Source organism: Furipterus horrens, unplaced genomic scaffold, assembly GCF_987537825.1.
Source record: "Furipterus horrens unplaced genomic scaffold, mFurHor1.1.pri manual_scaffold_10, whole genome shotgun sequence".
Classification (NCBI taxonomy): Eukaryota; Metazoa; Chordata; class Mammalia; order Chiroptera; family Furipteridae; genus Furipterus; species Furipterus horrens.
Genome location: NW_028327180.1, coordinates 51,835,204 through 51,858,734, shown reverse-complemented (window position 1 = coordinate 51,858,734; position 23,531 = coordinate 51,835,204). Strand labels below are relative to the sequence as shown.

Genomic DNA, 23,531 nt, shown 5'->3' with positions numbered 1-23,531 from the left:
AGGTCCACTTCTGCAGAGACCTGGGGTCCAGTGTGGCCATAGCAGGCCTCCTTCCATACACCCCCAAAGGAGCAACCCCTGCCCCTTGAGAGCAGTCTAAGGAGATCACAAAAATCAACAAAATACAAGTCACAGCCTTTCTGAAGCTCTTGCATTTACTGAAATTTGTCAGGAGGCACTGCAGTTTTATTAAGACCACAGGGACACAGGAATTTAAACTGTCCCAGGGGATCCCCACAGGGCAGGGTCTGGGCAGCTCTGAGGGTCAGGGTGGCGACGCAGGGTGTGCACGTCTGCAGAGAGGGCTCAGGACTCTTCCCAGCACACTGAGGGTGGGCGGCCAGGCCAGCCCCCGTCACCGAGACCCGGGCTCCCACTTGTGCCAGCAAATCAGAGGGCACCACCATGACCTGGAATCACCTTGGCTCCAAACCAGAAAAACTAGTGCACTGGGACCTAAACCCACAAAGGGGTCCTTGCATCTGTTCTTGTGACAGAGGCAAACTCAATGGCCATTTCAGATCCCACCTCTTGGCTTTGTCTGTTTGTATTTCGCAAGGGGCCCTTCCGTGGCCCGCACCAACGGGACCCATCGGGACCAGCCCAGGGGGAGGGGCCCTCAGCACTGCCAGAGCCCACAGCCACCATGCAGCTCCAGGGCCAGGTGGGATGCCCAACTTGCGCAGGGAGACTGCGCAGGCATCATACAACAGGTGCGACCTACTCCCCAAACTGGGCGGCTCTGAGCAAAAATCCTTGCAGACCCACGGAATCCTCCAGGCCAGTCTCCTGGAGTGACCTATTTCTCCAGCGTTCCCAAGCCTAAGATGGGAGACCAACAGCACCCCCTAGTGTCCCACGGTAGACCATTATTTTGATGCAATCACTTTATAAAAACTTTCAAGTTTTTATTTTTTTCTCAACTTCTGAAACTAGACCAACATGAAGCCCACCATGCCCCACAGTGATACCCAGCACTCCAATGGTAGCACAGGGCCATTCTCTCTGTAAAGGCTTGTGGTATCGGGCACCAGCTCGTCATCGGTCCCAGGCTGGCTGGGCCACTCAGGGCCCCGGGGAGGTAGGCGGCCGGACAGCAGGCCGCTCTCTCCTTTTGTGTTGAAGCCCCAGGGCCTGGGCCACCAGCCTCCGGGCCACCGCTGCACTTGTCTGTGGCCTCTCCTTCGCCAGACACAGGAACTCTAAAAGGAAAGCCCCAAGGGTGGGGACTTGAATTCAAGGCCATGGCCACCTCCCCTCCCAGTGACACAGCAGACCCAGAGGTCACCTGAGCAAACCTTGCTGTGCCCACAACATGGCAAGATGTCAATGAGAGGGGCCACCTAGGGCTGCCAGGTCCTGTCCTAACGCTGCCACCTGTCTGTGCCCTCCCTGTCTCTCCACCTGCACAGGGGGGCAGAGGAGTCAATCCTCTATACCTCCCCGCTTTGTAGGGCCATTTGGGAGGGAAATCAAGTCAGGATGGGATACCCAGAGCTCTAAGACCCACGAAATACTTATTGTCCCCAAGAAGAATGGGACAAAGGCCACACAATCCACCAGAGTGTGGACGGTGTCAGCAGACCTCTTCTGGGCCAGCTTTGCCAACCACTGCTTTGCAGCCACAGAAAACTAGCCTCTATAAGCCCCATCACACTCCCTGGAAGGAGAGGGGCTGTCCTTTATTCTGCACCTCCTGAGTGCCTCTTGCAGCTCCTGGCAGCCTGCCAGGCTCTTTCATCCATGCCCCCAGCGTACGCTGTACGATCTACTTACTATGCAGAGAAGGAAACCAACTCACAGACAGGAGGTGATATGTTCAAGGTCACTTAAATAAGTGACAAGCTAGGATCACATACAGTGCGGACTCTTTTACCCCACTGCAAAATATGGCTCCCATGGACTTGCAGAAAAGACCAAGCTTGTCCCTGAGCAGCACCCAGCAGAGGTGTGAACAGGAGGGCACACAGCCCTCTCTTCCCTAGGTGTCCCCAGACCCCCGGGGGTGGAAGGCGCTCTATTGGGCTCGGAGCCCCAAGCAGAGAGCTGAGCAAGGGGGACTGGATGGCAGGAGAGGGCACACGCTAACCATGCACACATGACCTCCCATTGGGATGCAGTGCTCCTTACTTGGCCTCTGCAGGGCTTTCAGCTTTGATTGCTTGCTTCCCTGCGTGAGGGGCCGGATCTTGAGTCCTGAGAAATCCTTGGTCAGGGCTTCAGTAGCTGTGGAAAGAAAACAGATCTGGAGCCCCACTCTCCTCCTCCTGGTGAGGCCCCATCAGGGCCCAGGAACACACATACCGGAACCCCAGTATTGATGCTTCATGCACCCATTCAAAGCCCAAGAACAGGGCTTCCCGATGTCACTGTGCCACAGGCCCGCCCTGCCCACAGCCCCGCAGGCCTGCCCTCAGGAGGAAAGTCTGCAGAGTCCAGTCAGCCCTCTGCCCTGGCTGCTCAGGAAGCCCCACCTTCTAAAGCCTAGGAGCCTCACACAAACTCTACCCTTTCCCTGACTCTAGACCCCCCAGGGTGCACCTCTCACTGCTCTGAGTTGTGCCTGCGCTACCTACAGACACATCATGTCAGAGCCAGAGGAGCTTCACATTCAAGTCACCCCTCATCACCTTTACAGAGGAAGACGCTGAGGCTTGGACGGGACGTGCTCATGCCACACAGCTTGGCAGAGCGCAGAAGGCAGCCGTGGCCAGGCCCGGCCAGGGCTTGTTCTTTCCACTGCATCAGGCAGCCTCCTGGCCTCCCTCCCTGACTCCCCTTCAGTTGGCTCTCTCTCTGGGGTTGGAGCCCCCATTGTGCCTTGGTCCCTCTGCTCCCTAAATACCACCTAGCTCCTTTCTCCCAGGTTCTCCCGAGAACTGAGCCCACACCAGCTATGGCCTCTCCCAGCTCCAGCGTTCAGAAGCCCAGCCAAGAGGGACAGGGGGTACTCTTTACAAACACACCCAAAGTGAGCAGGGTGACAGGGGCAGCCTAGGAAAGTGGCCAAGAGGGAGAAGGAACACTGGGGTTGCAGCCAGGAGGCTGGCTGGTTGATGTCCCCAGCTTTGATGCTGAGAAGCTTCACAACCTTGAACAGACCATTGACATCCTGGGAACCTCAGACCCCATCTTGAGGCTGTAATGAAACTGGGTAAGAATGCACATGTGAACCATAAGAAGTGGTCAGTATTTGAATGCTTTTGACCTATAAAAGCAGCACTTCCAACGTGGTTTCACTTAATATGCGGAAGTCCCGAGGGCCTGGCCTTGGCCTGTACTCAGTGTTCCTGAATCCTCACGTGAGGAAGGCAGGCTGTGAGCGGCCTGGTGCAGAGCCCGCTCTGCTCCCTGCACTTCCACACTAGGCGGGCTGGACGTGGGCCACCACCTACCCAGGATGGTCCACACCAGGGAAACTAAGGCCCATCCCTTCACAACAACAGAGAAAGGAAAGAGCCCACTGTGAAGCTGCATTACCTGAGGCCACGCAGGGAAAGACGCCAAGGGCATGTGTGTCGTCCACCCACTGAATCTTGAACTCCTTCTCACTGAGACGGGGAAGAGACAGAGCAACTATGAGAGCAAATGAGCAAAACCCATTCTGCTAAAGGAAGTGCCCTCCCACTTCCCAGCCTCAAACACTATGAGCCCAAGACAAGTTCCATCTCCTCTGGAAGGAGTCAACCATCTGCCACAGACGCTCCCTGAAGACCACGTGGTTCGCTGCAGAAAGACAAATTTCACCCACTCCTAGCTCACGAGAAGCCAGGACTGAAAGAGCTCGCAGAGCACACCCAAGGGTGAGGAGGCTCCGCTTGGCACTGCCAGAGCCAGGCCGAGGACATGGCCTGAGGCTAGAAGCAAGAGAGTGATGTGGTTGGAACAAGGGACAGGACCTAAACTGCACGTCAGTGTTGCTGCTCCTGGTCATCTTTCCTCCCACTGAGTCTGAAGGCCACGAGAGGCCAAAAGCAGCAAGTCCCTCCCCTGTCACCTGGCTCCTTGCACTGACTATGCTGGTGGAGCAGGTGAGCCCCTCGTATCCCACCCCCGCCCCTCGCGCTCTCCTCTATCTCCGGCTCCCGAGGACACAGGAGGGCTGCTGCAGAGCGTCAGGAAAGGGGCCACGAAGAGAGCAAATGTTAAAAGCCTAAGTGGGAAAAAGAATGGGGATTGGAGAAAGGAAAATAAGCACAAAGAAAGAAAAAAGGGAAAAGGAGAAAAGGCAAGCTAGATTTAAGGCATTTGGGAGAACAGGAGAAGACTTTTCTCCCAGTACGTGCCTTTGGCTCCCATCGCCACCCCGACTTCCCCAGAGCTCAGCTCCCCGCAAGGGATGCTCCTGCACAGAGGCAGGCGGCCCTCAATATGTTGACTGACCGACTGGGAGACTGGGATGTGGAGCTAGGGGGCTGTTGGGGGGCCGGGAAAGGGCTGTCTATATCCTGCCTCCCGTGGAGGGCCCCATGAGGCCCAGCCGGCACAAAGATTTGCAGGTCGCCGGACAGCGGTGCTGCGTGTGTTCCAGCAGGACCAGCTCTGGGGCCTCGAACGCGCCTGCAACCTAACATCGCTCCCCTCTTCCCTCTAGTCGTGGCTGAACTTCCCAAAAGTATGGAGCCCAAAATAAGGGTAGCCACTCTGCCTTCCCTTCCAGGTGGCTGGGCACTAGGGAAGGGGCGGGAAGTGTCCCCAACAACAGAGGATGTCCTAGCTCTTCTCAACTCTGCCTCCCAAGCCTCGCCTGCACTCACTGGAACTCGGAAAATGCTGCCAATAGGTCCTCCGTCTTCAGCGTGGGTTCAAAGTCGTAGATCTCCACCACATGGGCAAAATCCTGCTCTCCAGGCAGCTCCTCTCCAAAGGAAGATGTGTCTACATGCACTTTCTCCACCTGAATCTCCTTCTTGGTCAGGTTGTCCATTATCTGGATGAGATCACAGCTTTTGTCGAGGGGAGCGCTGACACAGGGCTCTCCCAACTGCTTTCAAACCACACACAGGCCTGTGGGCTTCTGGGGGGCAGGGGGCGAGTGCCGGGGGGCTTCCCATGCGAGCCTCCCCCGACAGGAGGCTCAGAAAGGCAGCGGGACAGCATACTGGACTGGAAGATGCAGAAGGGTGTATTTTGGGGGACAGAGCTTACTTTATGGAGCCCCCACTGGGTGACCAGCACTCACACATATTGTTTCACAGAATCCTGAACCCTGTTCTACATACCCACTCTATAGGCGGGGACCCTGTAAAGCAGAGTTACATAATTCTGCCCAGAGTTGCACAGTTAGTAAGAGACAGAGCTGGGCAAGTCCAGGATCTTTCCTTCCCTCCTTAGTGATGTGACATTAAGCAAGTCCTTCTGGTCATCCTTCATCTATGAAACATCAATAAAAGACGCCTGCCCTCCCAACTGAATGCCACAGCCTATCTCAGGGAGACACACAATTCCAAGGAAACAAGATTTGCGAGACTAAGCTTGAGGCAGAACAGTTTTCATGACCAACATCTGTAATCCCTTACAAGTGAAAATAAGCCAGTCGGCAAAAGACAAATACAACATGACCTCACTTATAACTGGAATCTAATGAACGAAATAAACTAATGAGAAAAATAGAACTAGAGACATGGAACAGACTGATAGCTGTAGGAGGGGAGGAGGGAGAAGGGGAATGGTGAGAAAAAGGGAAGGGCCTAGTAAGAGAACATATATGAATGACCCATGGACATGGACAATGGAGAGGGGAGTGACTGGTGAGGGGGGTGAGCTGGGTGGAGGAGGGCAAAAGGGGAAAAAAATTGGGACAACTGGAATAGAATAAACAATTAAAATAAATAAATAAATAACAAGTCCACATACATCCTATCTGTGTTACCTTGTGAAGAATGTATTATCATCTGCTTTTCAGGTGAGGAAATCGAGACTCAGAAAAGCAAAATGACTTGCCCGTAGGCAAACAGCTCCTACGTGGTTGAGTCGGGACCCACATCCATAGCCCTGACCCAGTATCCTTGAACTTCCTCTCCTCCACTGTGTCAGTTCTGACTCCTTTGGGCAAGAGCCCCGTGCTCTTCCCCCATGTCTTCTAAGGGACCCCTATCACTCAGCACCCAGCCCTGCTCAGCCAGTACATGCCCTGCACACCATGACCCTTGGTCCCATCCACCCAGAACTGCACCCACCTCACTTCCGCCCTCCCTTTTCCAGGCTCAAGAGCCTCATCACCTCCTGCAGCAGCTCACTGGAATCGTCCTCTGAGCAGTTGCCGGCCCCCTCCTCTTCCACTTCTTCCTCTTCTTCCCCTGCTGCCAGGTTCTTTTCCAGCTCACCGCTGTTCCCCTCTTCCAAGTCCAGCTGCAGACCCGGCAAAAGTTGCGTGGCCTTCTCCAGGCTGTCCCCCATCCCTGAGTGGCTCCCAGGCCCTGAAGGCCCGGTGCCCAACGGGTCCAGTAGCCGCTTATTCTCGCAGTACTGGCCTGGGCCCTGTAGGTCCTCTGCTGCCTGGGTCACCAACACAGGGCGTTCCTGATCAGAGCTGGGGTCCCCAGCAGCCACATCTGCAGCCTCTTCCAGGTGCCTGCCACCTGGAGCGTCAACCTGGAGCCCCGGGGATGGGGTTGGCGTCCTTTCTTCTTGCCTGCGCAGTACCCGAGGCACATACAAAGCCTGGTCCGGCTTGCGTCCTCGGTGCCCCCGGCCTGCCCACGCCCCTCGGGGACCAGCAGCCACTCCCTGGTTCGAGGCGTGCCAAGGACCTCGGTACTTGCTAGGGTGCGAGGCAGGAGGGCGGCAGTGGCCAGAGAGTCCATCCGAGCTGGGTAACCTGAAACAGAAACAGAGGGGGATCAGAGCCCGTCTGGGCCCCCAGGAAAATGAGTGACCGGGCCTACCTGCCTTTCAGGCATGAGGATCTCAAGTCAGCATTAGGCAAAAACCAACACCATAATGACCCCTGAAAATACCTGAAGAAGGCCTCATTGTGGGGGCTGACTGCTACCTCTGAACAAGCCCAAAGCAGCCGCGTGCTCCCTCCAGTGTTTAAGCTGAATTAGAGTTGGTTGAGCCTTCAAATATATATCGGGTAAATACTTGCATTTAGAGGCTATATTATGAGGAAAATATTAAACATGGTTGGATCCCAAGTATCAGCATATACATATGTATCACAAGGCTCATAGTCATTTTAAGATCCTGCAAGACGTGCATGGAAACAGATCAGTGAAGGCTCAGATGTGCTTCTGTCTTTCCATGGCTCCTGGGGCACATGCTCCGAGTCATGGGCAGACGCCCGCGTTGCTTAAACTGCTCTCTCTCTCTTTTCCCTTTTGGCCCTACATGTATAGCTGAATTTGCTAAGTGACTTCCACGAACAATGCACATCAAATCCACTACAGCACTGACATTAAGCAACTGAGGCTGAAGATAGAGGCAGCAACCTGGGGGCCCGGCGCCGACCAGCTCACACACTGCCCACCAACCAGGAACCACAGAGGACCCTCTAAGGCAGTAGGATACACACCTGATGTCCAGGTGGCAGATGACCGTCCTCCTCTTCCAACCCTCTCCAACAGAGAAGCTACTCAAAAGATCAAAGTTCTCTGCTGTTCTATGGATCAGGTACCGAAGGCGACTGGAGAGTGGGGGGAAAAGAAGTACCCTGGGAAGGGGCAGAAGGAGTGCTGAGCAGGGGTGCCAGGTGCAGCCTCTGGGGCCTGACCCCCACCAAGTGCACTCTCAGTTTAAAGGTGGCTTCACATTAGGTTCCCTCTGCCCCCTGGAGTCCCAGGCTGACTGCAAAAGACCTGAGCATAAGGGCTGCCACAGGGAGCTACTACTGGTCCTGCCCCCATTCCTGTGCAGGGGCCCCTTGAGTCTGGAGGTCAATGCTCAGAATGACACAGGTAAAAATGTAGCTGAAAGAGGCCAGAGCGCAGATCGTTAAACCGAAAGGCCAAAGTCAGCTACGGCTGCAGGCCAGTTACCCTGGATTTACCACTGGGGAAGGGGGCAGAGAGGACGGGGTGCTCCTTGCCCTTTCTAATAGCCCCGAAGGCCCCTCCAGGGTCCTCCATCCAGCTTACTTTGACAGCTGCTTCTGCAGCAGGAAGCGGTCTAGCTCTTCCTGGACGCGGTGCACAAAGTCATTCTCGGTCGGAGACAGGAAGACGCCATCCAAGCAGAGAAGGGCCAGGGTGGCAGGTGGGAGGGCCTGCGGAGCAGACGGCCACGGCCTGGGTCAGAGCACAGACACCGAGCCTCCCCAAACCCGCCGTGTCGCTGCTGCAAGGGACTCGGGGACATCGTGGTCCAGGTCTTTTCCTCCGACAAGAGAGAAACAGGGACGTGCCCAGGGCCTTTGGCACAACAGCAGCTGGGCACGGGAGGGGCTCGTTGTCCCGCTTGAGCACGCGCTCCCGAGGATCCTGGGCCTTTGTGCCCGAGCTGCGGGCGCTCGCCCCGGGCTCCCGGGCTCCCGACGTCTTGGGCCCGGGTGGATGAGTCAGGGAGGCTGGGGCCGCCTCGGGCCTGCTTGGCGGGCGCAATCGGCCCTCCCCAGCCTAGGAGCAAGAGACTCGGAGGGCCCGTCCCACGCCACCCCCGCCTCACTCACCGCAGCCACCCCACGAGCCGCCACCGCCCTGAGGATCCCCAGAAGCCTGCGCGCGCCTTTGCACCGGACGCCTGGGCCTTGGCTGAGGCGCAGCGTCCCCGTGCGGCCCGGGGGAGGCATCGCAGAAATAGCAGAGAGCGTGTGATTGATTTTTTTTTTTTCCCTCCCCCGTGAGCGTACACTGTGCCCTAGGTTCAATTAGATCCAGTCAAAACTTCTGAGTGGCACCTATATACTAGGTCGTGCGGGTACCAGTTTTTTGTCCTTCGCTGCCCTTCCTTGGCCCTCATTGATGGAACCCTCAAAGAGGTCCAACCCACATCAAAGGGTCATTTACAAAGTGCTCTAGCCTATGGGTAACTGGCCAGGATGGCCTCGTGCATGGTGATTTGCAGGCCATCAAATTATACTACCTTGCTACATCCAGAAAAAGACTCCAGCACTCATCTTAAATAGGGCTTGTAATTCTGGCTATGGGACAAGGGCTATAATAATCTAGGAGACCAAGACAGAAATCCATCCTACTGTTCCTGAAATGTGCTGAACCATAAGCCCTTGATCATCCTGAATTCAGAAGCCCAGAGGCAAGCAGGGCCTGGAGCTACCAGCATTGAAAACCCAGGTCTTAGGACAAGAGTGGGAGAGTCTGAGTGGGCTCTTCCTAGGATCTATGGGTGAGATCAGGGGAAGAGTGTACCTCAAAAGGTCAGCTAGGAGAAGAGGCCTGGGAACAGAAAAATGGAGAAAAATAAAGATGCATATTGCCCCCTTGCAATTTTTCCCAGAGTATTTCTTTAAAAGACGGTGATATTATATCACATTTACAAAAACCATCTTTCCAATCATTTTTCAAGAATAAAAAGGGCCTTGACTGGTGTGATTCAGTGGGTGGGGCATTGTCCCCAAAACCAAAAGTTCGCGAGTTCTAGTCCCAGTAAGGACACATGCCTGGGTTGCGGACCAGTTCCCTGGTTGGGGGTGTGCAAGAGGCAACCAATCAATGATTCTCTTACACATCGACATTTCTCTCCTCTCTCTCTCCCTCCTTCTTTCTCTAAAAATAAATAAATAAAATCTTTAAAAAAGAAAAGAATAAAAAGCACCTAGACTGAAAGACAAGACCAAGTGCAAAGAGAACTCAGGGAGCCAATTCATGAGCCTTTGAGGCAGGGCATAACTGTGGGAGGAGATTCTGAAGTCATGACAGGTCCACTGCCCCAGCCTCCAGCCTGCAGAGGCATCCAGTTAATAGTGGAGCAGTGGGGGAAGAGTCAGCAAGAAGGACAGGGGACACCCATTTGGGTTCTGACTCTGCCAGCCCCCCACATACACCTCCCTGACTTAACTGAGGTGGGAGCAGACCCGAGAGAATGCTGAGTGTCCATACAATGGCATTGTGTGGTTTGACCAGGCTTTCCTGACTGGGCGGTGTGAGGCTGGAAGGCAAGCCCACTTGGCAGCTAAGGACCAGACACAACCTGGGATAAATATGCATGTTTACTCAAAAACAAAGCCCAACTTTCTCAACAAAGTCATCGTCTCTCCTCAAAATGCAGGGACAAACCAAAAACCCAAGAAACAAGCCACGCCTCCATCTTTTTAGAGCTGGTCCATGAGAGAGGAATTCAACACATTCAGAAACAAAGTTTTCCCAGGGGGGCAGTTCATGAACCCTGTTTCTATTGCAGCCTCTTCAGGTAACTCAGAGGCTGAACAGAACAGAAGTGTCAGCACGCAGGCCTCCACTGTGGGATGCCAAAATAAATGGGGGAGGGAACCAAAGTTCATCTACCCACACTATGTAGGGACAAATAGCAGGTGAGGATAGAATGGTCTGCATTCTGAGGAAAGTAAACAGAGCAAAAAGCAGCAAAAAGGATATGCAAAATTTCTGCAGCAAAAAATAAAGAAAAGCATAGCAGAAAAAAGATGGAGGATAAGAGTATATTGGAAGGTCCTCTTGGGGGGTGGAAGAGAAGAAGAAACTTTCAGTTAAGAATTGCTTCACATTCCCAAGGAAATCAATGAATCCTTGATTTCCATGTCACAAAGACTAAACCGACAACTGAGATAAAAGAGAACTGTCAGAGCCACAGAAAGATGTAAAAGGCACAATCATATTCCTCATTGAAGCAGCAAAATCCAGAGCCAGAGATGCTGGAAACAAATCAGTGGCCAAGAATAAAGGCTTGTGAAAATAATGATATCTCCTGGTTATGTCAAGCCTGCCATATAAACGGCATGTATTTAAGCTTCACGGCAGCCCCTTCAGATGTAGATTGTTACCCTTACTGCAGGAGAATACCTTGAGGTCTCATCAAGGGCACCCAGCTACCAAGGGCAGAGTTGGAACTCACTCAAATCCAGATCTGGCCTGATTGCCACTAAATACCACAAAATTAAGGTTTTTCCATGATGGTGTAGCCAGTAGCCAGATACAAGTCAGAAATTCAATAAATTAGATGAATCAGTCACTTGGAGAAGCATGCTAGGTGTGTGCTGTAGAATTTTACCTGAAACAGACAATATGATTGAAAGGCCATGAAAAGATTGAATGCAGGGGCATGGGTTGCAAATAGTCCTATCTGAAGGGATGGATCTGCTGCCATAGCGACCCTAAATCATAGCACAGTACACCTGTCCTTGCCACAGGCAGGATCACTGTGGGCACCTGCAGCTCTGGAGTCTTTGTCCCAGTGTGTCACGTCTCCTCTAAGCCACCTCAGCCTGCCCGATGGCAATACAGAAATTGAACTGCCAACCTGTAACCGAACAAAATGGAGGTTCGGCTGCCTGCTGCCACAAAAGCCAAATTCATGAGGCAGGTGCTGGTGCGAAAGGAAAGAGGTTTAATTCAGGTGTCGCATGGCCTAGGACAATGATGGACTCCCGTCTCAAAAACCATCTCAATCTTCCTGCTCAAGCCCAGGTTCTTTTAGGGATGGGGAGGGGAGGGCTTTTTTTTCTTACCCAATTATCTTTCCAGCTTTTGGGGCTCTTGGGGCCCTATCCATTCATCTTTCTAGCTTTTGGAGAGCTCAACGTGACAACCTCCCCCTACTGCCAATGGAGGACACTCCACAGTGCTCCAATGGTGGATAGTATGGTAATCAACCTTGTAACCTCAGCTGGCTTGAGGTGATAAACTATTCTCTTCCCTTCATATTTAAAGTTAAATTTAAGAATATCCAGTTTATGTTTGTTATTAAAGGTCCTTGTAATGTTTACATAGTTTTTGCATATTATATAATCTCACACATGAGATGGCAATTCTAATTTAAAAAGTGAAGTAGATCTCCAACTTACAATGATAAGTGGGCAGATGTAGAAGTTTGTAAATATTAAAATATTAACAATATTTTAATATCAGCAATATTATAATATTAATACTATTAATATTATTTTAAGATCAACAGGAGTTTAAACACAGCACATAGGAAGGTTTGCTTCAGAGCCTGTTGGATCATCCACTCAGTGTGTATAAGAAGAAAACCATGAGTTATGGGAAGATGGAGTAAACATACATTTTCCTATTCCTTCTGCTAAAGACAACTAAACACCCTGGACATTATATATAAACAAACATAAGGAGACTCTGAAAAGTGGAGAGAAAAAGGCAGACCAGCTAAGGACCTTGTGTTATAAGGAACAACAAAGTGGTAAGTTTCCTAGGTATTTTTTATGCCTCAAATTTCCAGACTTGGGTCTTGAAGAAGCCAGCAACCCAGAAATACCAATGGACACAAACCCAACAAAAGCCTTTTGTTTCTTTAGCCAAAGGTGCAAGTTGGCACAACAGAACACTTTAAGACAATAGCTGCTCTACCACAGCCAAACACTTTCCCCACCACACTGGCAAAGCCCAAGTCAGGGCCTGAACTGTCGCCCTCACCAGGTTGTATGAAGAGCCACAACCTTCCCACCAAGAGGATGTCAGAGAAGGTCAAATAGGGAGCTAGGACTTCCATGCATTCCAAGCAGTAAAGACCACAACCCCTGCCTGCAGTGGCAGTGGAGACCCCTGGAGAACCTCACTTCCACCCCCACCCAATCAGAAAAAGGCACCCTCCGTGTTGCCCTCCCTGCTAGAGTGCTGTCAGAGGAGTCCTTGTGGACAGTAGGATTTTTGCCACCACCCAGAGATCAAGCAGCCATGCCCACCCCCATAGTGTCACTGGAGGCCACACTGGGAACAGCAGCAAAGCACTTCTACCCCTCCCACTAAGAAAAGTACCCATGAAGGCCTAGGGGAAAGCCAGAACTCCCACCCTATCCAGCAGTAAGGAAGAGCCCCCACTTCAGGTGGGGAACCTAAACTTTAACTTCCACCTGACAGTAATAAGGCAATGCCCCCATTCCCCTGCTGGAGTGGTGGCAGAGAAAGGGAGCCAAAGCAGATACATAAATAAGAGCCAGAACCTCATTAACATAACACACAAGATGTCCAGGATTCAATGAAAAATAACCTGTGATACCAAGAACTTGGAAGATCTCAGATTCAATGAAAAAAGACAATCAATGCATGCAATCAAGGTGCTAGAAATGTCAAATTATCTGACACAAATTTTAGAGTAGCCATGACAGATATGCTACAACAAGCTGTTATGAACACACTTCAAATAAATAAATAAATAAAAAGTCTTGCCCTGGCCTGTGAGACACAGTTGGTTGGAGCATCATCCCATAACCGAAAGGTGGTGGGTTCAATCCCTAGTCTAGGCACCTATGATCCCTGGTCCAGGCACAAACAGGGGGCAACCAATTGATGCTTCTCTCTCACATCGATGTTTTTCTCTCCCCCTTTCTTTCTCTCTGTCTCTTTCGCTAAAAGCAATGAAAAATAATTCCTCAAGTAAGGGTTAGAAAAATATTCTCAGCAAAGACACAGAAGATATAAAAAAGAAAATTTTAGAATTAAAAAAAAATACAATCACTAAAATAAAAAACTCAGTAGCAGAATGGAAGGGGGAAAGGAAAGAATGTGTGAACTGGAACAGCAGTAGAAATTACCCAGAATGAACAGAGGCTAGGGGATCTGTGGAACTAAAACAAAAAATTTAACATTTGTGTCATCAAAGTCCCAGAAAGAGAGGAGGAAGGGGGTGAGGCTGAAAAATTACTTGAAGAAATAATGACTGAAAACTTCCAAAATTTGAAAAAATCCATAAGCCAAGAGACTGAAGAAAAAAAAAGACAGAACAAAACCAAAGAAGTCCAAACTAAGACACATCATTATTAAATTTCTGAAAACTGAAGACAAAAAAAAATTTGAAAGCAGTCAGAAAAAAAAATCTTACCTTGCCTACAGGGGAAAAACTATTTGAATGGCAGTGAATTTCTCATCAGAATCCAAAAGGACAGAAAAAAAGTGACACAAATTTCTTCTAGTGCTGAAGGAACCCAGAATCCTTATCTAGGGAACACATACTTTGGGAACGAAGAAGGAAGGAAGGCTTTGTTGCTAGGATACCTAGCCTAAAAGAATGGCTAAATAAAGTTCTCTACACAGAAAGAAACAATAACAGCAAGAATCTTGGAACATCAGGAAGGAAGGAAGAACACAGGGAGCAAAGATATAAGTAACACAATAGGCTTTCTTTTTTTAATTTTTATATATCGATTTTAGAGAGAGAGGGAGAGAGAGAAGGAGAGGGAAAGCAAGAGAGGGAGAGCACTGATTTGTTGCTCCACTTATTTGTGCATTCATTGGTTGTTCTTGTATACGCCCTGACTGAGGACCAAACCTGCAACCTGGTGTATAGGAACGACGCTCTAACCAACTGATCTCCCTGACCAGGAGCAACACAGTAGACTTTCCTTCTCCTCTTGGATTTTCTAAATTGTGTTTGATGGTTAAAGTAAAAACTGTAGCAGTGTGGTTCTAAATGTATGTAGAGAAAATGTTTAATACAATAATATTATAAATGGAAGAGGTTAAAAGGACTAAAGAGAGGTAAGATTTCTATACTTCATATAAACTAGTAAAATGACATCAGAAGACTGCAATCAGTTGTGTAATTCCTAGAGCAACCAAAAAAAATAAATAAATAAAAACACTAAATAAAAAGACATTAAAATACTACAGATAAATCAAAATAGAATTCTGAAAAATGTTCAAGTAACCCACAGGAAGGCATAAAAAACAAAAACAAAAACAGAGAACTAAAAAATAGAGAGAAAAAAGAGAAAACAAAATATAAAGCAAGACTTAGCCCTGTCTGGTGTGGCTCAGTTTGTTGGAGCATTGTCCTGTAAATAGAAGAGTCACAGGTTTGATTCCTGGTCAGGGCACAGCCCTGGGTTGCGGGTTCAGTCCCGGGTCAGGGCATGTATAGGAGGGAACCAATCAATGTTTCTCTCACATCGATGTTTTTCTCTCTCTCTCCCTTCCTCTCTTTCTGGAATTAAAAAAAAAGAATTAGATCTTAATATATCAATAATTACACTAAATGTAAATATTCTAAATACTCCAATTAAAAGACAAAAATGTCTATTTAAAAACATCATTCAATTATATTCATTCTTCCAGAAACTTACTTTAGATACAAAACTATAAGCAGGTTGAAAAGTAAAAGTCAGGAAAAAATATCATGTAAACATTAATTAAAAGAAAGCAGGTGTAGTTGCTATATTAACTTCAGATAAGTAGTCTTCAGAGCAAAGAAAATTACCTGAGACAGGGAAGAATATTATATGATAAAAAGCTGAATGATAAAAGGCTCAATTAATTAAGAAGATAGAGCAATCCTAAAGTGTAAACACAAAACAAAAGAACTGCGAAATATGTAAAGCAAAACTCATAGAACAGAAAGGAGAAATAAATCCACAGTTACAGGTAGAAAATTTGACCCCCCTCTTTCTCTCTCCTTCTCCCTCTTCCCCACCTCTCTCCCTCTCACCCACCTCTCTCCAATCCATAAAACTTGACAGAAAATCATCAAGGATATAGAACTCAACAACACCATTAATCAATAGGATCTAATTGACATGTATAGAACACTCCATCCAACAATAGCACAATACACCTTCTTTTTAAATACTTATGGAACACAGTCCTAGACCATAAAACAAACCTCAACAAATTTAAAAGAATTGAAATCACACAGTGTATTTCTAACCACAGTGGAATAAAACTGGAGACAAGTATCAGAAAGTTAACAGCAAAATTCCCAAACATTTGGGAACTAAATATATATACTTCTAAATAATTCATGAATTAAAGAGGAAATCCTGAAGGAAATGAAAAAAATACAATGAATGGAGGAAAAATTAATAGAACATATCAAAATTTGTGGGACATAAATAAACAGTGCTGAGAGGGAAGTTTATAACACAAGATGTGTACATTAGGAAAAATAGAGAAATCTCAAACAAAGAGAATAAGAAGAGTGAAATAAATCCAAAACAAAGAAGAAAATATAAAACAAGAGTATAAATCAATGAAATTGAAAACAAAATAATAGAGGAAATCAATAACAGAGCTGGTACTTTGAAAATATCGATAACATTGTTAAACCTCTAATAGAAATGATACAGAAAAAAAGAGAGAGAAGACACAAATTACCAATATCAGAAATGAAACAGGGGATATCACTACAGACCCTACAGACATCAAAAGTGTAACTAGAAAATATAGTAAACAACTTTGCACACAGACATTTGACAACTTAGTGAAAAAATTCAATCCTAAAAAGTTACTTTGTCTATTTCATTTATATAATTTTTTTCTAAAGACAGACTTTTAGAAATGGAGAATAGATTAGTGGTTGAAGTGGTTAGGAACCAGAAGTGAGGAGGGGAGACGAGTTGGAAGGAGCATAGGTGTAACTAAAAGAACTATAGAAGGAATCCTGTATTCTGTATCTTAACTGTGGTATTGGATGCAGGAATTACATATGTAATAAAGTAATATATAACTATGCTCATGAGTATAAGTAAAACTGAGAAAATCTGAATAAGATTGGTCAGTTGCATCAATGTCGATACTTTGGTTGTGATATTGTACTATAGCTTGCAAGATATTACCATTAAGTGAAACTAGGCAAAGTGCACATGAAATTTCTCTGTATTATTTCCTATAATTGCATGTAACTCCACAACATGGTCAATAAAAATTCACAATTAATAAAAAAGAAAATCAAATATTTCAAATTTAGTAATAAAAATATGAGTAAAACCAGAAATAAATGTTTAATGAAAATAAATTTGTTCTGTCATTTGCAGGTTATCAAAGTTGTTTTTATTTTTGTAAAATATATTAGAGGTGTAAATAAAGTTATAATATCTATAAATTGAAAATTAAAACAATGAAAAATGGATATTAAATGTGATTTCATAAATTAATACAACTTAAAGCTAAATAATTATAAGAAATCTTTTGTGAATGAAAAGCTACTTTCAGACATGTAAAACTACACAAAACTACATGAAATTCAAAGAAAAAGCCAAAGAAGTTAAAGCAGTTAAAGAAAATATATATATGAATGCCTGCATTGGAGATCTCACATAAAAATAATTACTATACCCAAGGAAGAAAACAAAACTATCAGAACATTAAAAAATTAAAAATTAAAATGTAACAATATTTTGTTGAAACACAGAAAAATGTGAATCTACCAATGAAAGTGGTTTACTGGGTTTCAGAAACAGATAGAATGATAGCTGATAGGTAGATAGATAGAATAATAGAAAGAAAAATTACTGATACAGGTTATGGTACAGTTATTTTCTCTGGGCATTGAACAAAAACCCTATAATTGTAACAGTGGGGAATTGTAACCCACTCTACCATTCTCTTGACATTGTTTCTGTAAATGCTGACTCTAATATGTAGCTTGTAGATAAATAGCATGTTTGTATAAGAATCCTAGAAACTAACCTAAAGGGAAACAGACTCCGACTTTTAGACATTCCAGCTCTGGGAGATTTGCTGATCTTCAATCAGTTATCTGAACAGACTATGTTGGCTTGCATGTATGCATGTAGTCCTCTCAACAGAGAACTCTAAAACCCCTACCCTTGACTTCTTTCTTCTGCTTTCCCCTCTCCCTCTTTATGAAAACCTGTACTGAGATGGGGAGATGGGCTTTGGGGTGAGAGTCCTCCATGTTCTCAGGTGGTGGCACTTGAATAAAATTGCTCTCCTTCTCACCAACACCTGCCTCATGAGTTTAGCTTTTGTTGCAGCAGGTAGCCAAACCTGCATTTGATTACAACGTGACTTAGGCAGAATACAAAGGAAAAAAGCCAACGTTTTGTAGATTTCCCTAGCAGTCCTATGCCTGAAGAAAAGGAAACAATGTCTGCAGAATTTTAGAGGGAAAATCTTAAGACTAGAAAATTCTATAAACTGAGATGGCAACAGGAAGCTGTTTTCAGACTTGCTACCACTATAGAAGTCTGTCTCACAAAAATTCTGCTGAGGGAAATGGAATGATCCTGACTGCCTGCCTGAGGTCAAGGTGCCAGAAGGAACCTGGCAGACACTGTTTATAGACAGCCTGTCACATGTCTGGCACAGCTTCAACTTAATACTTTTTGGAAAATCTACAATTAACTGAAATTGTTTTCTATAATGACCTAGTTGTTCTATTCCAGAATAGATTGACCAGACTGGTTTCTCTGACAGCTTCCAGCTAATCACAACACAAAATTTCATCTTCCTAGACTGGTACGCCCCTCTTTTCTCATTTTCTTAATATAAATCCTTCCCTCCACCCCCCCTTTCTTTACTTTGTTCATTGGTGTACTTGAGAATTAGTTATAGAATTCACTAAATGTTTCTAAGTTGTGTTTTGACATTTGTTATCCTCCCTGGGAAACTACTAGAAAACATAATCCAACACTTCCAGTCAAGATAGAAGCATAGGTATACACTTTGCCTCCTCACGCAACCACAAAAAGAATTACAACTAAATCTCAAAACAAATAATACCTAGAACTGTGAGAAAACCAAACTGTATAGAAGTCCAACAATGAAGAATTTAAAGACACCACAATCATCCAGATGGGTAGAAGGGGCGGAGATGGGGCAGAAAGGAGAGGAGATGTGGTGTGGCAAGGAAAGGCAGCAGTGGCAGGACAGGCAGTCCCATATTCACATGTAATAGATAAAAATCAGGAGGAATACCTTGGGAGCAAGTTATCTCAGCCCCAGATCAGACCATACAGCCCAGTGTTCCAGTGCTGGGAAGATAAATACCCATAAATTCTAGCTGTAAAAACCAGTGGGGGTTAGGGAGGCAAAAGAAACTACAAGGTTTTCAGGAAACTTCACTTAAAGGGCCCACACAGTCTTAAAATGTAAGCAAACCCACCCACTCTGGGATTCAACACCAGGGCAACAACTGGAAGGGTGCCAGTTGCATATAGGGAGTAGATGAAGTGACTTGAAATGGGGCAAGTGCTAGGCAAACCTCCAGAAGCCAGGCAACAGCACAGTCCCCTCTCTGAGCCCTCCCCCACGCAGAGTCACAAAGCGGTGAAGTGAGTTGCCCCATCCTGGAGATTACCTAAGGGTCCACCCCACACAATTTGCAGGTGCCTTTAACAGGGCATCAAAGCAGCTCTACCTAATACACAGAAACAAACACAGGGAGGCTGCCAAATTGAGGAGACAAAGAAATATGACCCAAATGAAAGAACAGAACAAACCCCAGAAAAAGAACTAAATGAAATGGAGATAGCCAACTTATCATATGCAGAGTTCAAAACACTGGTGATCAAGATATTCAAAGAACTCATTGAGTACAGCAACCACATAAAGGAAGAAATGAAGGTTACACCAAGTGAAATAAAGAAAAATCTATAGGGAATCAACAGTAGAGGGAAGGAAGCTGGGATTCAAATCCATGATTTGGAACATAAAGAAGAAATAAGCATTCAACCAAAACAGAAAGAAGAAACAAGAATTAAAAAAATAAAAAATAAAAAAAGAGGTTAGTATAAGACAACTCTGGGACATCTCCAAACACGTCAACATCCAAATCATAGGGATGCCAGAAGGAGAAGACAAAGAGCAAGAAATTGGAAACTTATTTGAAAAAATAATGAAAGAAAATGTCCCTAATTTGGTGAATAGACATTACAAGGCCAAGAAGCACAGAGAGTTTCAAACAAGTTGGACCCAAAGAGGACCACACCAAGATACATCATAATTAAAATGTCAAAGGTTAAAGACAAGGAGAAAATCTTAAAAGTAACAAGAAAAAAATCAGAGAGTTACCTACAAAGGAGTTCCCATAAGACTATGAACTGATTTCTCAAAAGAAATTTTGCAGGCAATAAGGGAATGGCAAAAACTATTCAAAGTAATGAAAAGCAAGGATGTACCACCAAGATTATTCAGCAAAGCTATCATTTAGAATGGAAGGGCAGATAAAGTGCTTCGCAGACAAGGTAAAGCTAAAGAAGTTCATCATCACCAAGCAATTATTATATGAAATATTAAAGGGAGATATTTAAGAAAAAGAAGATCAAAACTATGAACATTAAAACAGCAACAAATTCACAACTATCAACAACTGAATTAAAAAAAAAAAAAGCAGACAACCAGAATAGGAACAAAATCATAGGTATGGAGCTCATTTGGAGGATTATGAACTGGGAGGAAGAAGGGGAGAATGAGGGAAAAGGCACAGAAATTAAGAAGCATAACTGGTATGTACAAAATAGACAGGGGGATGTTAAGAACAGTATAGGAAATGGAGAAGCCAAAGAACTTATATGCATAACCCATGGACACCAACTAATAGGGGTATTGCTGAAGGGAAGTGGAGTACCAGGTGATGGGGGGGGGGGAAGGGAGAAAAATTGGGACAACTGTAATAACACAATCAATAAAATATACTTAAAAAACATAATCCAGACAATCAAGAGATAAATCAAACTAAATGACTCACAAACTGGGATGTCATGAAAGAAAAAGCTTCATGATGGGCATTTAGTTTGCTTAAACATTCAATTAACTGAAACAATCATGGTAACTAAAAGGCATACAAATTTATTTCTTAAAAGGAGGGCTACAGAATGTAAAACAAAAGCACTTTTCAAAATTACAATAGATTAGGACAGGAACCACAATGCATTCTGAAGTGTGGAGGAAAGAGGAAGGGGGATGCTGGTTAATAAAGAAACACCCGCCATATAGCAAAATACTGTACAGGGAAAGGAAGAGCTTAAAAATCAGAAAAGAGGTGATAAAAGTAACATTTTAAAAGCTTTTGTGGCAAAACCATAAATGGAATAGATTCGATTATATTACAATCATTAAAATTGATTCAAAAATCAAAATGTCACTCAATAGTCTTTACCAAACTTACATCTGGAACAACTCTGTAAACTAATATAAGAATCTAAATGAAATGGTTGAAACACCACAGGAAGCTTAATAGGGAAACATTAGAGGTAAGGTACCACATTAATTTCAGGACAAGATTAGAATATCTACTAACACCTCTATTATTTGCCATCTTTTTAAGAGCCATTAGGAAAAACAATTCTAAAAGAAAAAGAACTGCTTTGGAAATTTGAGCAAAATATCATTGTTTGCAGAATATTTAATCTTTCCACCTAAAAATCCCAGAGAAATCAACTAAGAAGCTCCTATAAGCAAGAACGGTCTCCAGAAATGAAGACCGTCTGCAGCGGAGGACATGGGAGTGACAAGAGAAGGGCCAGGACAGGCAGGGAGGTGGGGTGCTGTAGAGAAAAGTGGGACGAGGAAAGTGCAGAGAAGAGAGAGGGGCTGGGAGAGGTGAAGGGGCCAGAGGAAGAAGGGAATGAGGAGTCCACCCCTAGTCTCTGCTCTACCTGATCGGCCGCTGATGTGCCACCAGCTGCTGAGAAGAGTCTCCCTTCCCCACACCACCCCCAATCTCTAGTGTGTTTGTGGAACCCCAGTTCCCAGGAGACCACTGCATCAGGCTTGCCCAGAGTTCCAGATTCCTTAAAGGGCCAGAATAAGGGAACCCAGATGGGGTATGGGGGAAGGGAGGGTCTCGAAGGTGGGCAGCAGGGCTCAGGCTTGTCCTCATTTCAGCCTCCGCACTCCTGCAGGGACTCCTGATGGTGACGTGACTTTGCAGATGTTTGCACACCCATCCCCAGACCCAGACCCGTTTTTCCCAGTTCAAGCGCCGCCTCACATCAGAGCCTGTTGCTGCGGTGGGTCTAAGGGGCACGAGGAAAGATGAATATTAAGACTTTGTAATAGCGTAAGAAATGCCTGTGTTTAAAGAGTTCAAGGGGGGAAATTGATCTCTATTTAAAGAAAGACGACAGAAAAACTTTTTGAAAGAAAACATACTAAAATGTGGCCAGTGGTCATCTCTGAGTGGTTTTACTATGAGTTGTTTTCTTCTTTAGACTTCTGCACTGCACACACAAATTTTCTACAATATATGTGTAGAATATGCGTAATTTTGTAATATGTGTATGAATGTATGTTATTTTTTTAAAGATTTTATTTACTTACTTTTAGAGAGAGGGCAAAGGCTGGAGAAAGAAAAGGAGAGAAACATGATGTGTGAGGGAAACGGTGATCGGTTGCCTCTCTCACATCCCCAACTGGGGACCTGGCCCACAACCCAGGCCTGTGTCCTGACTGGGAATCAAACCTTCAACCTTTGGGTCCACAGGCTGAGGCTCAGTCCACTGAGCCACATCAGCCAGGATGAATGTATGTTATTTTTATAAGCAGAGTTAATACACCTATTTTTCAGTTTTCCCAAATCATTCAAAGTGGTACTACATGCAAATTCAGCAAAATCTTTTAAACTTAATAGCTCAACAAACATTTTTTAATGTATTTTACTGATTATGCTATTACAGTTGTCCAAATTTTTCTGCCTTTGCCCCCCTCCACCCAGTATTTTCCTTCCCTCCAGCAATTCCCTCCCACCCCCCCCACCCCCACTTAGTCCATGTCCACAGGTAATGCATATAAGTTCTTCGGCTTCACCCTTTCCTACAGTATTCTTAACTTCCCCCTGTCTATTTTGTACCAACCAAATTATGCTTCTTAATTCCTGCACCTTCTCCCCCATTCTTCCCCTTCCTCCTCTCAGCTAATAACCCTCCAAATGATCCCCATAACTATGACTCTGTTCCTGTTCTGGATGTTTGCTTAATTTGCTTTTTAGATTCAGTTGTTGATAGTTGTGTATTTGTTGCTATTTTCAGTAACTGCCATGACGAAGTAACCGCTTGAGCTAATGCCGACCCTATTTGTTGCTATTTTAATGTTTATAGTTTTGATCTTCTACTTTTTCTTAAATAAGTCCCTTTGACATTTCATATAATAAAAAACTGGTGATGATGATCTCCTTTAGCTTTACCTTGTCTGGGAAGAACTTTATCTGCCCTTCCATTCTAAATGATAGCTTTGCTGGATAGGGTAATCTTGGTTGTAGGTCCTTGCTTTTCATCATTTCTTGCCAGTCCCTTTTTGCTTGTAAAGTTTCTTTTGAGAAATCAGCTTATAGTCGTATGGGAACTCTAATTCTCTCATTTTCGTGTCTCTGCCCCTCCTACACATCTGGATGAATGTGGCTTCTTTAAATCCTTGGTTGTCAGACTTCCATACAGTTTGATTTTCTGACAGTTTTGGGTGTTATTTGTTTTGAGGATTAGTTGTAATGCTTTTTGAGCTTGCGCAAGGAGGTGAAGCATGTCTACCTACGCCTCCAGCTTAACCAGAAGTCTCAGCAAACATTTTAAAAATGACCCTCCCTTAATTGCAAACTCTACAAAATTCTAGCCTTCCCCGGTGGCGCAGGATTAAATCTACATGAGCTAAGGCAGTGTTCACGCAGCAGGAGGTCTTGGGGAATTCTGGGCTCAGTGTCCTCATTTATGGGGTTCCTACTATGGGCCTGGCCCTTTCCATACATTTCCATGTTGTTCCTATTGCATCCCTTGAAGT

General features: G+C 45.7%; 1 protein-coding gene across 1 annotated transcript; it reads right to left on the bottom strand.

Annotated features, from left to right (window-relative positions):
* Positions 1-883: 883 nt before the first annotated feature.
* Positions 884-8,728, bottom strand: R3HCC1 (R3H domain and coiled-coil containing 1). The gene is made up of 8 exons (XM_090290217.1): positions 8,609-8,728; positions 8,079-8,206; positions 7,517-7,654; positions 6,223-6,820; positions 4,758-4,930; positions 3,481-3,551; positions 2,131-2,226; positions 884-1,202 (listed from the first exon to the last, which is right to left on the bottom strand). Exons 1-8 carry the CDS (start codon positions 8,726-8,728, stop codon positions 1,066-1,068), a joined length of 1,461 nt encoding a protein of 486 aa, XP_090146343.1. The 3' UTR covers positions 884-1,065.
* Positions 8,729-23,531: the final 14,803 nt, after the last annotated feature.

Bases quoted from the DNA above. Each gene is read 5' to 3' on its own strand.
- R3HCC1 (XM_090290217.1), bottom strand. From the start codon at position 8,728: ATGCCTCCCCCGGGCCGCACGGGGACGCTGCGCCTCAGCCAAGGCCCA. The intron at 7,655-8,078 runs GTAAGCTGGATG...GCCCCTTCCCAG, and splicing joins CTGCAGAAGCAGCTGTCAAA to GGTACTTCTTTTCCCCCCAC. The intron at 1,203-2,130 runs GTAAGGAGCACT...CTTTCCTTTTAG, and splicing joins GAAAGCCCTGCAGAGGCCAA to AGTTCCTGTGTCTGGCGAAG.